At 39.8% G+C, this 15,372-nt stretch overlaps 1 protein-coding gene across 3 annotated transcripts in view; it reads right to left on the reverse strand.

The window, feature by feature from the left end:
- The window catches only part of VGLL3 (vestigial like family member 3), a 52,389-nt gene extending 37,582 nt beyond the window's left edge, over positions 1-14,807 (reverse strand). The window contains exons 1-2 of one of the 3 annotated variants that reach the window (XR_004973953.1): positions 14,074-14,807; positions 938-1,055 (exon numbers count right to left, since the gene is read on the reverse strand). Coding sequence is in view for 1 of the 3 variants with exons in the window: in XM_036348687.1 (XP_036204580.1) it covers positions 938-1,223; positions 14,074-14,199 (412 nt within the window). In the remaining 2 variants the exon portion in view is untranslated. Of the gene's footprint in view, positions 1-937; positions 1,224-14,073 lie in introns of all 3 variants that reach the window. The other 2 variants (XR_004973952.1, XM_036348687.1) reach the window with 2 other exon arrangements.
- Positions 14,808-15,372: the final 565 nt, after the last annotated feature.

Consider the following 15,372-nt stretch of genomic DNA (forward strand, 5'->3'; position numbering starts at 1 on the left):
TATCAAATGGGAGCCTGCATCTGAATCACTGGGAGGGCTGGTTAAAACACAAATTACCCCTGAGTTTCTGGTTCAGTAGGTCTGGGGTGTGGTCCAGGAACCTGCATTTCTAATAAGCTCCTGTGTGAGGCCAATGTCCCTCATCCTGGAAACCACACTTTGAGAGCCATTTGACTGATGCTTCAAATAACCTAGTGAGTTCAGAAAAAAAGTCCATAACACATTTCTCTAAAACTATCACTGGAATGATGTATTATTTTTTTCTCTAGCCTTGTAATTATCCCAATTAAGATGTCCCAATTTTCAGTGAGCTAGCAATCAGATTCAAACACACCTCTGTGACTTCTATACAGAGAGAAATAAAGAAGAGAATGCCCAATCTACTGTTCTACTTCACCGAGGTCCAAACCATGTAGATATAGTCAGTAATGTCTGGATTGTACAGGACAAAGAGTTAATACACAACAAAGCAGGACAGGGAAAGCTATCGAGAGAACAGAGACGGCTTTCAAAGTTGGTATTCCTGGGCCAGACGCAGATCTCTGCTATGTCACCACGTAGCACCTAGTGGAATGAGCAAGAGCTAATTTTTAAAAGCTGATCCAGGCACGCCTGTTATTTAGACATCCAAATTGGGCCATGGGGGCTTAAGGAATGGTGCCTCGCGGCTAGATCCGGCCACTATAAACTCCGGCTGGTTGCATCACTATTTTCCATGAGGAATTTAAGGGGTGTGACTGCATCTTTTCCAACCCTGCATTCCACATGTGACAAAACTGATCCAGCTGTTTGTCTGAAAGAAATTCCTTGCTGTCCTTAAAAATTAAAAAGCAAGTGGATATCCGTCCTTCAGGGGCAAATCTCCAGCTGGAAACTGGTACAGGCAGTTGCGAAACAGAGACAGGGCCCTGGAGAGCATCTGCTTTTAAATTCTTACCTCGCCATAGGGGGGTTAGCCCCATCTTGCTTTTTGTAATGGCAGATTCTGGATGGAGGGTGCTGGCTTGGCCCAAAGCTCTTGAGAAGTGTTCATCCACTACTGACCCAATGTCTCCCTGGAAATAAGTGAAAAGGACACAGCGAGAGTTAAGGTACTCCATCTCGGCAGGCTGGTCTTTCTCCTCCTCCTCCTCCTCCTCATCCTCCTCCTCCTCCTCCTCTTGTTTGCTGGGAAGGGTGACTTCCAGAGAGTCCTGCATCTTGCTGTATACCGCTAACTTTTTCTGGGATGGAATAAACAAAACACAGTATCAAAGACAGTTTGTAAAAAAGCATTAACTATTTAACCTTTCAATTAAAAAAAATATATATATATATATATTAACATATATTCTTAAACTGATTCTTCATCTGCTTTACCCCATCTTTCCCTTCCCCAAACCAACCTTCTCCTTCCCACCCTCAAAAAAATATATTTCAAATTTAAAAGAAAAATTAAAGTCCTTTATCAAATTGTATATTTCCAGAGTGTGAAAGTTTTTTGTTAATCTAGATATACCAAAAGAAGGATGACTTCACAAAAAACAAACAAACAAAGACAGATTCCTTCCCCATTTTTCTTCCACTTTTTATTTTAAACATTTAGCGTATGGCAACTCTATAGTTTGGGACATGGAGAAATGGGGATAGAGGCCTAATTATCTGAGGGTGGGGTGGAGGAGAAAAGAACTTTCCATAAATGAAATAAACTAAAATAAAAACAGGAATGTAGCATCTTATAAAAGGATTTGGCAGATGTGCCCAAGTCATTTCTCAAAAATCAAACTAAAATGACAAAATAAGTCTGTGTGAAGATCCATTTTGCATGGAACATATTTTTCAGATGTTCCACTTACCACCATTATCATAGAGGGAAAAAGGGTATTGTTGTGGCTTACAGAAAATAATACAAGATGCTAGCAATGGCTAGTGTGGCTTTCAAATAAAAATGAGAACATTTGGATGATTTTAAAACATTTTTAAACATATAATAATAGTGATACTAATAGTTAAAATATTATGCCAGACACTTACAAAACTTTATACTTATTAATTGCCCCACTTAATCCTTACAATTCTATAATGCAGTTATTGCTATTCTCCACATTTTAAACATGAAGAAACAAAAGCACAGAGAAGTGAAGTAAACTGCCAAAGCTCACCGAGCATGTAAGTGGTGGAGTCAGAATGTGTAATAAAAATATGCGGATTTACATATCTGTGTACATGTATGTGCTGGAGAAGAGCATGGGAGGGGTATCTACTGTGGGAATAAAAATTGCAAAAATGTACTTTGTATTGTTTTTCTGTCTGGTAAGTTTTTCGTTGTTATTTTCTTATTCTTGCTTTTCAGTATTTCCAAACATTTGTCATCGAACATGCATTACTTTTATTATCAACAACTTTAATGTGAACTAGATACAAGGAGATAATGCTGAAGATTATAAAATTCATTATCCTAATGACAGAATGAGCATTCTATCATCTATATACCTGTAAAACTTGATCCTTTGTCATGCTGTGTTTTTAATTTCAGAAAAAATTGCATGCTGGAAAATAAATGTGAGTAGAAAAAATAAATCATTCTAGAAAACTCACTAATCACTGAGTTTTTATAACAAATGTTATCACAACATCTAACTCCAACTCTTATGTTTCTAAGCTTCAAAATTTGTAGCCACAAATTATAAATGCTTCATTCAATAAACTAAACTCTTTCCCCTAGCAGTGAATATGTTGTTCTTGCATGAGGTAAGTCCTGAAATGTTCAGGTATATTATGAGCAACTGCTTGTTATTTTGGGGCTGCTATAAATATGTGTATTTATAAATATGTGTATTGATTTTGTGTTTAAAATATGTATCAATATAATTAGCACTTTGATTATCTATTGATAAGTAGATAATTCATTCCTTGTGAGTGTATATGTTCTGCTGGTGAATAGGTGGTTGTAATGATTGAGTGGTTATATTTCTTATAGTCTCTTTGCACAGATTTGAACATGTTTATAGCTAACTCCATTAGTAAAAACACCACAGTAGCATAAGTTATATATAAAATGAGGGACAGATGGTCCCGCTATGCCAAGGTTACAGGTTCAATCCTCTGTCAGGGTGCATACAAGAAGCAACCAATGAAAACATAAGTGGTTGGAACAACAAATCGATCTTTCTCTCTCTTCCTCTCTCTCTAAAATCAATCAATAAATAAAAAAAAATAAGTGAGGGGATTGATCTAAATGGCCTCTAAAGTTACTCCTAACTTTAAATTCTGTTATAAAATTAAATGAATATTATGATTTGTTAGTCAAATCACAGTCCTGTTTCTCTGGGCACATGTGCATTTACTCGAAGTCATACCACGATAAGCATATACACACACTCTTTGCCTAATTCTTTGGCATATTAGAAAGAAGCAGTTTTTATATGGGAAGGAAATTAAAACTAATCTACAGAGTAGCTTCACTGTCCACAAGAGTTCATTATTATCTATGAAGTTGATTTTAATTTTCTGTTAATGTCCAGTTCAGCCTTAGTTTGTGAGAATTGAGTTTCATAGTTATTTCATTTGTTTTCATCCTGGCTGTGTTAATTACCAAAAGAAGGCAATGCATTATTTTATCTCAATTAGCAATCAATTATGAGATGAAATAAAATTAAATTGGTACATATGTAAAAATGTTTAAATTGCAAATCCTAATATAAATGTAGTGGAGTATTATGACCTATACCAATAATATATTTTTTAATTTTTTAATTGATAGTAGTTGAATTTAGAGTATACATTTACTATTTATTTAAAATGATAGAATTTGATCATTGAAAACTAATTTTATGTTTTCCTTTTTAAACCATTGTTGAATGGCTGGATACAAATAAATAAATCTAAAAATTACATACTTTTCAATATAAAATGAGGAAAACAGCAAAATCTGCTACCCTATCATAATGCCTTTTATTAATCTATTTTCTAAAAATCATTATTTTGTTGATGGACACATTGATTCCCTATATTTTTATATATCATATAAATGTAATATGTCTGCCTATGCACATATGCATTTATATGAATATATACTAATATATTATTCCTTTTGATATGCAAACACCTGTGATTCTACTAAAATGTCTATATTGACTCCTCTATGTAAGTAAAAATGTTTGGAACTATTATAAAATATACTTCTTTTTTTGTTATTATTCTCCCAACTCTTTAAGGCAAGTCTACTAATTACATAAATTTGACTGGAGACTATCAAAGAAATAAAATGAAATGGGAGCCTATGGCATATTTACCAATAAGGAATAAAAGAGGCATACCTATCTTTCATTCCCTCTTACACATTTTTCAGATTAAAATTGGGGCAATTTTCACAAATTAGTGTGAATCAATTTAAACATTTACATTTACAACACACACACACACACACACACACACACATTTTATAGCCTTACCACCAACATCAATGTTTAAAGGGAAAATTCTAAAGTATCCAAATGGCCTGATAGCTACCTAAAATGCTAACATTTAATTTGCATACATTTTTCAAACATTGAGTCTGAGCATGAAGAAAATAGAACAGAATTTAAACAGCAATGGATCGATATGCTGACATTCACAACATCCTAATGTTCTTCTGCATGGACTCCAGCCTCAGCTACTTTCCGTGACCTATGCTTTAGAGTCTAAGTTAGACTGTAAATCAATCATTTGCCCTTTTTTAAAACTATGTTACTCGTGTGCACTTTTCCGTATCACTTTGGTGTTTGTTCCCTGGAATGAAACTTTCTTAGTGTTATCTCCTTTCTTGAGAATATAGAAAGTTCAAAATGTTGAGAATAAATCTCAAATCATCAAAACCTAGATTTCTTGAAACAACATTGAAAAGCAATCTAGTTCATAGTTTTCTCAAAACGCATAACCATTCCCTAAAAAGAGTCAAATCTCTCAGAAATGTTCTTGCTCTTCTTATGAAACCCTGAAGAATGGTTAGCAAAAATAAAGAACCCATCCAAAGGGACCTCAAAAACTACAAGCTGGTTTATTTAATGCACATTAACTGGCTCATCTCCATCTCAGAGTAATGGCTATTGTCCAGGTAAAATGACACTCAAGGAAAGGGAAACAACGAGCACGTTAATAGCCACAGAGCTGAGGCTAAGTCAGGAGGAGGTGAAGGAGCCGGTGAAGGAGGCGCTGGGCAGTGCGAACGTACCCAGCCACCTCGCAGCCTGCCATGAGGCGCAACAGAAACAAACTTGCACAGGAATGTGCAGGGGAAAGGGTTTGTCTGACAAGAGAAAGACTTCCATGTCAGGAGCCAAATACCACTAACTCCCCAAGGCTTAAGCCTAAGAAAAGCCAAATGATTACTGTGCATATGTGGAAACTTTTTTCCTAAGGAAACAAAAGTATTTTAATGAATCATTGGATATTTTGAAACAGCTTTTTGCTTTTCTTCTTCTTCTTTTTTTTTACTTTCGACTGGCTATCTTTTCTAAATGCAACAATTTTATGTCCAAAATATGCTTTGGGTATATAAGAGTAACCTATAATACTAGCCAGAAGTAACTGTTTCAAAATTGTAAAGTCCATAGAAATAGCACATTGCTCTTTGATCATATTTTTCTGAATTCACTTGAATAACAGATTTTAAAAAAATATCTCAGACAGACATGAAATTTTGATCCTTAGCCTATTTGGAAGGGGAGGAATCAGGTTATGGGTGGGTGGGTCAGGAGAAGGGTGATATGCCACAAATTTTCATATTTTTGACTAACTCTCTCAAACACATTTTGAATAATTATTCCCAATTTACATATGCAAAAACTGAATTACTTGGCTAGGGTCACCTAACTACTAAATAGCAGAGATAGAACTAGAACCTACTTCTAACTACCTACAAAGCATGTACCGAGAAAATAGACAGCAGGAAATGAGTCTCTATAGGATATTTATTTTTAATTGAATAGGAAAACAGATGCCCGGAGTCAGCATGGCATCACATGCTAAGCAAGGAGAGTCTAAAGTTATCTATAACATTAAAACAATTAGTAAACATGTATCAGAAGTATGGCTATTAAGAAATGCAGTATTCTTCATTATATACTAGTATATTGATGAAACTGAACTTCTATATCTAAACATGTATTGTCCCCTTGACCAGTCAGATAGATAATGCAATTGCTTACCATATTTCTGGAAGTCTTTTTGGGAACAGTGCTTCACAAACAGCCAGTTTGTGAAGCACAGTCACACTTTGAGATTCTATTTGTTTGCTATTTTAAATTTGTTTTGTTCTTAACAGTTGTAAGGAGCAAACCAAAAATAATATTAACATGATCAGCTATGTTTTAGCACACTTGCCTCTCAATGATTCTGGTCATGATCAAAAATCAAACCATTTTTTTTTTCAAACCCATCTCCTCCAAGAATGAACATTTTCCATTCATGTTCAAAAAAATATGCCACAGGCTTAGAGAGAATTTCAAAATTTTCATTCCCAAAATTGTTTAAGCAACGATCACAAAATGAAGGTATGTGTTCTCTCTCAAACTGACTACTATGAAGGAAACAATAGTTCCAATGTATAAATTTCTGGTATATTTGTATAAACCTATTATAAGACTCAGAGCATGATTTCAGTTTTTAAAGATGTATCTGTTATTCATTGAATTGTCCATTAGTTCCTATTTTGTCAGTAATAGTGCATAGACTTGGAGCCACAAAGATCAAAGCCATAGACTGCCTCTAAGCTTGTAGTTGGGAAAGCATTGTAAGGTCAATAGAAAGTAAAGGGAATCTTACAGCTTATTCATATGGCTAATTGTTTGATTTATTCAAGGAGATAATACTCAAAAATTTAAAAATAAGAAAAGTAAGAAGGTAAAGTCAGGTAAGTTACTAATTGTTTTCTTGTTTCTAAGGAAAGCTAGATGAGAAGGGAGCACATAGGAAGGACTGCAATAGGAGAAAGGATTTAACCAAAACTTGTCCATGAGTCTGGGTAACCCTCTGGCCCTCAGCTTCCTCTTCTGAAAATGAGGAATTTTGACTTGATTATATTATAGATCTGGTCCAATTCTATATCCTAATAAGCAACATGCTGGAGCTCTAGAAAAATTCACACTTAATTTTGTTTCTTCCATTGGCTGCCTCATCTGATTTTGCAGGACACTAGCCAAAAACACCCTACAGACCATTGAAGACTAATTCATTTCCAGATATGGGTCATCTAGCCCGATTCTTGGGAATTAGTTTCGGTACTTCTTTTATCTGTCTTCACAGTAACAAGAAATAACAAGAAATAATGCATCCCTGCCCCCACTAAGTCCCACACGGACAAGTGTTTTGGCATACTAAATAACATACGTTTAAGAGCAAAAGACACCTGTTTACTTTCGGTCATTTTGTTTTCCTATATTAAAGTAAGAGATAAGTGAAAAATAGTTCAGCTACCCCAGTTCAGACCACACTTGTAAATTACTGGCATAAATCTGATATCCACTAAACTATCTATAAATATGGCATTTATGACTTCTTTCTAGCAGCAGATGTTTGGGTCTAATGGTTCAAGGCACTCTTAGGGTCTTCCTGAATGAATAGTTAAAGCAGAAAACCAGCTGCTTAACGATATGTGTTTTGAAAGATTCAAGGCACAGTTTTGCACCCGCCCCCCCAACTATTTCCTTTACTTGTATCTGCCAGAGACTGATATTCAAGTATCAGAGAACTTTCGTTTCTTTCTCTTTTCTCTTTAAAATGATTTTTATTATTTTCCCTCCACAGTTTACATTCAATACCATTCCATACCAGTTTCAGATGTACAGCAAAAAGGCTAGAAAACCATGTACTCTACAGACTCGTCCCCCTGCTGCCCCAAGCACCCACCTGGCCCTATACCCAGTTATTTCAACATTATTGACTATATTCTCCATGCTGCAATCCACATTTCTGTGGTTATTCTGCAACTACTAATTTGTACTGCTTAATCCATTCACCTTTTTGACCCAGCCCTCTAACCCCTTCCCCTCTGAAAACTGTCAATCTGGTCTCTGTATCTTTGAGTCTGTTTCTATTTTTTTTTGTCAGTTTGTTTGTTTTGTTCCTTAGATTCCACATATAAATGAAATCGTATGGTACTTGTCTCTGACTGGCTTATATCACTTAGCATAAAACCCTCTAGGTCCATCCATGCTGTCACAAAAGATAAGATATCCTTCCTTTTGATGGCCAAGTAGTACTCTTTTGTGTAAATGTACCACAGCTTTTTTACCCACTCATCTATTGATGGGAAACTGAGCTGCTTCCAAATCTTGGCTATTGTAAATAACACTCTAATGAGCATAAGGGTGCATATATTCTTTCAAATGAGTATTTTGGGTTTCTTTGGATTTATTCCCAGAAGTGGAAAAGTGGAATCACTGGGTCATAAAACAATATTTTTCTGAAAATAATACCTTAAGTTATTTCCCATTACTGGATGTATTAGTTTTTTGTTTGTTTGTTTGTTTTGAGAGAGAGAGAGAAAGAGAGAGAGAGAGAGAGAGAGAGAGAGAGAGAGAGAGAGAGAGAGAGAGAAAGGAAGGGAGAGGGATAGATAGAAACACCAATGAGAGAGAAACATCATGGATTGGCTACCTCCTGCACCCCTCCTCCTGGGGATCATGCCTGCAAACTGGACATGTGCCCTGACTGGGAATCAAATCAGTGCCCTCTTGGTTCATTGGTCAGTGCTCAACCACTGAGCCACACCAGCCAGGCTGTTTTTTTGCTTTGTTTTGTTTTACACTAACTGGAAACAGGACCTGTGGGAATTTGGTCCAGATTAAGCACCCAAGTTTTAGAATAATAGTCATCTAACTCACGAATTTGTTTTAGGATCTACCTTAAGCATTCTGAGCATAATATTTTTAGTATCCCTGAAAATTCCCTTTGCAGAGAAACATAAGACTGAAATATACATACTGCCTATTGGGGTAAGCTCAGTGTTTTTTCTGTAATAACCCAGAGTCAGTGTACAGGGTGGTTCAACCTTCTGAACACTCTCATTCCCTTTGGTGTGGGACATGTCCCTGCCACCCCAACATCATGAGACTTAATAGGTGCTCAGTGAAGTGGAGCTTCCTTGCATTTATCCAAAATACCCTTCACTTCAATTTTCAAAGTGCGTTACCTTGTCCTGGCATTTGGTTTCCATCACTCCAAATGATTTTATAGATTTCAAGCCTGCCTTTACTATCATTATTGTAATCTTCATTCTGGTTGACTGCCAGAGACAACAGTTCAGTTAGTTATTTTAAAGTTTAATTTTCTTCTCTAGCTTTGAATCTTCTGGCTGCAGAGTTATTGGGAGCATAAAACTGTGGGGCACATTAAGCTCCTAAGTCTCTGCAGTCAAGTAAATCTGTGTAGTGTGGAATTATAAGGGCTGTTTTTTCTCAAAGAAAGTCCTGGATGAGTTCTTATAAACCCACTTAAGTCCTTGTTTACAGTTGCAAAAAAAAATTAGATCCTGCACCATAAATAAGTGGACTGTGTATTGAAACTACTTAAGATATAATTGTATTCTTTCTTCTTCATGAATCTAAACTTATGTTGGAATAGCAATGAAATATGAGGCACTTAAAGCTGACTGCTAATACCACTTCTTGCATACTATTTTAAATAAATAAATGTTCATTTGCTAAGTGGATATCCTACCTCATCAACAAAGGATGCAACATGGATAGCAAAAGTCGTTAGCAGAATACAAATGCTTGCAAAAGGACTCTGGAATGCCTAAACTAAAAAGTACACTACCAAGGACTTGGAAAGAATTTCAAGCTCCAAGGCCAAAGAATCTACTGCATATTCATCTTCTTTATCAAGAAGTTGATTTGGAGTGCGAAAGGCAAGAATAAGCTTATTGTGCAATAGCAAAAAAAAAAAAAAAAATCTTGGGATACTGCATGGCATGGTGGAAAGATGCTATATTGGGGAGTAGGGAATTCTGAAGGTTCTAATTTTGTCACCAATTAGCTTTGAGATATTTAGCCAGGCATCTGAGTCCTATGACTATCCATGTTCCTGTTGGTAAAAGGAGGGCTTGAGGCAGGTTTTTCCAGTTTTTTTCCCCTGACAAACAAAATCTCAGAGAGGTTTTATTACCTAACCGAGGTGGCAGAGTCCAGAGAAAGAGTTTGAACTCCTACAAATTTATAACTGGAGTTTCTCCCAAGGGCATTGAATTCTTTCAAGTGAAAGATGCATGCAGTGACTGTCATCTTTGAAGAGGATAGAGTAAACGTGCTCTTACTTGAAGCCCGAAGTATGATTGTTAAAACTTCCTACGTCTAATTAGAAAACTAGCTATTGTTCTCAGCTTTCACTACCCCATCTACGAATTATACAATTCTGAAAGTTTTGCGTTAAGCATCTTCCCGAGGTTAACATTATTATAGAGGGTGGGGCGGGGTCAGAGAACAACAGACTGTCTGCACTTAAGATGAGAAATCCACTGGGTATGAAGAGAATCTATGATTTCAGATCATTTCCCTCAATGTTTCTTGACACATATTTTGAATTTTTTTCTTGGTTCCTACTGTCACTGTTAGAATACAAGTGCATTCCTCTCTACACATGTTCTGCAGTGTCATCATGCCTTCAGAGCATGTGCCGAAAGACTGAGTCAAGAGTTCTCATGAGATGTGAGGGGCTGATGTAGTAAGGCTATAAAGAGATGGTGGGCCCGGGAGTTTAGCATTCTTGGCAAGTCCTGACTCTGCAGAGAACACTGCAAGATTTACGCAGAGCCATGCAGTTTCTAGGAATGGACGCCAGGGCCTATACAATTTACCCAGACATATTTGCATATTACTTGGATTCATTCAGCCTACTGTACACCTAGGTAACACATTGCAGTTAGCTATGGCTTTACGGTACTAACCCATTACCCACCTACAATGTATAAAGTCAATAAAAACCTTAGCTTAAAATTTTAAGGGTACATTTCTGCTGTTAGGAAAAAGTTGAAATACACATGTCTGGAGTAGGAAGTTCATGTGTTCCAAAAATTTTTTTTTCAGCTATATGGTCATACATGAAGAGGACAAATATACCTATGTTTAAAAATCCATCATAATGAACCATTTTAAAGTATACACCAATTTACAAGAACTTCAGAGCTATATAGATTTGAGAAAAAATCAGTTCAAAGATACACTACTACAACTGAATACAGAAGTCATATAAAACTTCAGTGCTCTGTCTTCTAACATTTTATTAATGATCATTACACTTTATTAATAATTCTATTATTTTTTCTGCTTTTCCCCCTTTTTTTTCCTCCTCAACAAATCAAATGTTTAAATGCAGTAGAAGTTGTAGCCCTTATTTTTGTCTCCCAGGCAAGATGTTATTAGGGGTCACTTCCCATGTACGGAGAAAAGGATCTTCATGGATAATAATGATAAAACCTTATGGAATGCAAAAACAACCAAAATATGTATTCTCAGATGACTGCATTGGGGCCAAGTCAGTATCAGTCCCACTTCACCCACGCACCACACAGTCTAAAAATGCTGTCAGCCTGATAAGAATTTCCTGATTTACTCTTTTTTCCAATAGAAAATATAGGTCAGCAAAATAAACTCCTGACGGTGAAAGAACAATAGTTATACTAGCAAGTCTCTTTTTCATTTGTTAGCCAGTTATAGGCAAATAGTTTCTTTACTTGACTAAAAAAAAAAGAATTAATCTTGAACAAGCCATTTTGGCAAAGCAAGATAAAAATTTGCAAGCACATCTCTCAACTAGGTTATTTAGGTCAACTCAGCCACGCATCTATTCAAACAACATCTACAGAATTCCAAAATACGGTGGAAATTGATCATTATTTACTTATATGTGCCCCTTACCAATGTTGACAAGTCAGGTAACAGAAAGAGCTCATTCTTCAGTTTATTGATAGTCTTAGCAAAAGAATGAAATTTGGGGAGTGAATCTCAGGGCTATTGCAAATGTTAGGTAAAGGACTGGAGTTGTTTCTTATTGAAGGTTAAATGTTGTGGCTTGTAATTTGTAATTTTTCTGTTATTAAATTTTAAAGTCTAGCCCAAAAAAGTATTATAGTTCTAACCCCGATCACAAATTCTTCATATTTTAATGGGGCTATTTTCACAAATAAAACCTTATTCACATCTACTAGTTCAAGTTATTTTTTAAGGGGAAAAATACCTTTCCGGATGTTCAGTAAAGTCTGAGTCTGTTGCACATCCACATTCCAACTGATAATTGAGGGCCTCTACCGTCTCCTCGATGGAAGCAAGGAGAGGAGGAAAGGGTGTAACACCAGGACAGTGTTATTAAACACAGAAATTGATTTCCAGCACCTCTTTGCCTCACTCCCTAACTTGTACTAAATGGTTTTCTTCATTATTTATATCTTTTATATTTAAAGCCAAAGAAAGACAAACAGCATAACCAAAATGTTTTACTGTCATCCTTGGCCACAAATTAAAAAATGTTTTCCCATTCTCCTCCCCAAAAGTAATCTCTGATATGCTGAACCTGCGGAATATTAAATAATGAAAATGATAGCAAGAAAGTGGGGTTCCTTCCTCTGCAGTCTTAGTTGGTCCTTGCTAACCTCATTGTGTGGCAGAAAAATCTGAGGCATGTACCCTTTCCGAATCAGATGAACTTCACAGTCCCTAAATACTAAACAGAAGTTATGATTTCTTTCCAAAGAGTAGCACTACAAATCTAGCAAAGAGACAGAGGAAAAAAAATATGTAGAAATTAAAAGGCCAGATTAACTAAAGAGCCAAACCCTTAAGACTGTCATAAAACATATAGTTCTTGAGAAACAACAAATCAATAAATTCAGTGGACTGTAATTTTCTAACCTTACCTAGTTCCCTCATACGTGTATTTTTTAAGTCTCACCAAATCAACCCACTCTAATCCTAAGGGTCTGAAGACCCTACTTTGGTATAAGCCAGAGCCAGGCACTCGCATGTGTCTTGTGCAGCACTAACTAAGCCTTGACACACTCTACTGGTGTCCAGAGAGGAATACCCAGGGGTACTGAGTGCCCAGTTCCCCAGAGCCTACTCTCCCTTCTGAAGGACTGTATCATCTCCCTGGCTCCCGGACCCCTCTCACCAACAGCGTTCTCAGTCACTCTTGACATGGTAGAGAACCCTGATCCAAGGCACCTCTTGGCCAGAAGGACACACACACACACACACACACACACACACACACACACCACACTTTCAACAGGCTGAACTCTAACACCTCTGTGCTTTGGTGGAATGCAGGGTGAATGCGGGTGGGGTGAGGATGAAGAGGGCACAGGAGTAAAATATTGGTGACAGGAGACTAGACTTTGGGTGATGAGCACACAAGGCAATATACAGATGAGGTATTAAAGAACTGTACAGCTGCAACATTTAATGTTATTAAACCATTGTTGCCCAAATACATTTAATTTTTTAAAAAGTGGATGAGGAACTTGGGGACTAATCCCCATCCTCTAAGTGGTAGTCTTAAGAAGACACACTGCAAAGAAGTTCTAGTAAGGTTTGGGAGATGTTACTCCACACCGTGTTCTACCATAAAAATCCCCATTCCCTGAGCTCACCGTCCAGGTAGGGCTCCCTCCCCTATCGATGTCAGGGACACATTTCATCCCCTCAATCAGGGAACCCTGAAACACTCAACCTCTCCAAAAGAAACAAAATATTTGGTTTAAGGGAAGTTTACTCACATACTCCTGGGACAGATGCCCTCGGTGAGCTTCAGAGAACTGAGCCCTAAGAGCTGGGGAGGCTATGGGGGCGCCTGTGGGTTCCGGTGACACACTCCCCGAAGCCCCGGCCAGGTAATGCCTCCCCCCAGCCCCCGCCGTCCGCCCCCGCCGTCCCTTCCTGAAGCCTCGCCTCCTCTCTTCTGATCGCTTTCTGCTCAGGGCGCTTCCGCAGGTCCCAGAGCATCCTCCGCGCCACGGCCCCCCACGGGACGTCGCCGCAGCCCCAGCCCGACGCTCGCGGCGCCCCTGGCCCCCGCCCCCGCCCCCGCCCACGGGTGGCTGCCCGGCCCGTGACTCACCTGCTGGCCAGGTTGGGGCGACGGGTGGTAGTAGGCTGTGGGGCAGGTTGCAGCTGCCACAGGGTTGGGCAGATACTGGGGCGCTCCATACGGCTGGGGGTGATACATCACCTCCGCACAACTCATGGCAGCCGGGGCAGCGGCGGTCCCCGAGCTGCCGCCGCCGATCTGTGCGCTCGCGCCGCCGCCGCAGCTGCCGCCTCTGTCGCTGCTCCAGCTGCTACTGCGGCGCAGGCGGGTCCTCCGCGGCCGCGGGCTCCGTGCGGGGCGCGGGCTCGGCAGGGCTGGGCGAGGAGCGGGAGCCCGTGCGCGGGCACCTTCATCTTCAGCCCCAGCGGAGGTCCCCTTGCCCGCGCTTATATAGCGGCTCGGGCACGCAGCCGCCCGCCGCGCGGCGGGGGCATGACAGCGCCGGGTCCGGCGAGGGCAGCGGCTCCCACGGCAGCGCCCTCCGCAGCCCTGGCCCGGGCCGCGCCGCTCCGGTTTGCAGACACACAAGGCGCTCCCAGGCCGTCCTATCACCGGCGCTGCCGGCTGGGCGCGGGCCGGGAGGCAGGGGCGGGGGGAGGGGTCGGCTGGGGAGGAGGGAGCGCTCGGCCTCCCGGGGCTGGGACGCGGGGCGCCGCAAAGTTCCTCCAACTCCGTCCAGCGGGCGGGTCAGCCGGCGGGGGGACCCGGGAAGGGCCGGCTGCGATTGGAGCGGAGTTTGCAGCCCTCTCCGCCTCCCGGCCGTGGGACGGTGGTGGGAGGGGAATGGTATGCAGAGCTCCGCGCCCTCGGAGCTCCGCGGTTCCCACCCGTCTCCGTCACCTGGCTGCCGGCGAGGGCTTCCCCACCCCAGGGAGCTTTCACTGGGAACCACAGGGAGAGGCCGAGGCCTGTGGGCAGCGGAGCGCGCAGAGGAAAAGCAGAGCAGGCTCCAAGTAAACTGGATATCCCCGCCATTCACTATAACCATAGTGAAAGGTAACTTTATTACAAGTGCGCGCATGCCAGGAATGAAACAGTGTTCAACAAGAAGTCCCCGCTTTAAGTTTGCACCTTGGTGGTCTGACGGCAGCCTTTTCTGGCTTGGCCAGCCTGGTCTCCATAGAGCAATACAGAGCAACAGTCCATGTTCCCCGTCCAGCTGCTCTTCAGAGGTTTGTCTATGTGCAAGTGACTTGTAACCTTCCCTAAAATGAAAAAGAAAATTTGTTGTAGAAATTGCTATACAACCAGGTAAAGCAGGAAAGAATTGTGTTTATTTTATAAATGAGTAAACTCTACCTCCAACCTTTAACAAACAGGTTTTCCCCT

The sequence above is a fragment of the Myotis myotis genome, unplaced genomic scaffold, assembly GCF_014108235.1.
Source record: "Myotis myotis isolate mMyoMyo1 unplaced genomic scaffold, mMyoMyo1.p scaffold_m19_p_2, whole genome shotgun sequence".
Taxonomy (NCBI): Eukaryota; Metazoa; Chordata; class Mammalia; order Chiroptera; family Vespertilionidae; genus Myotis; species Myotis myotis.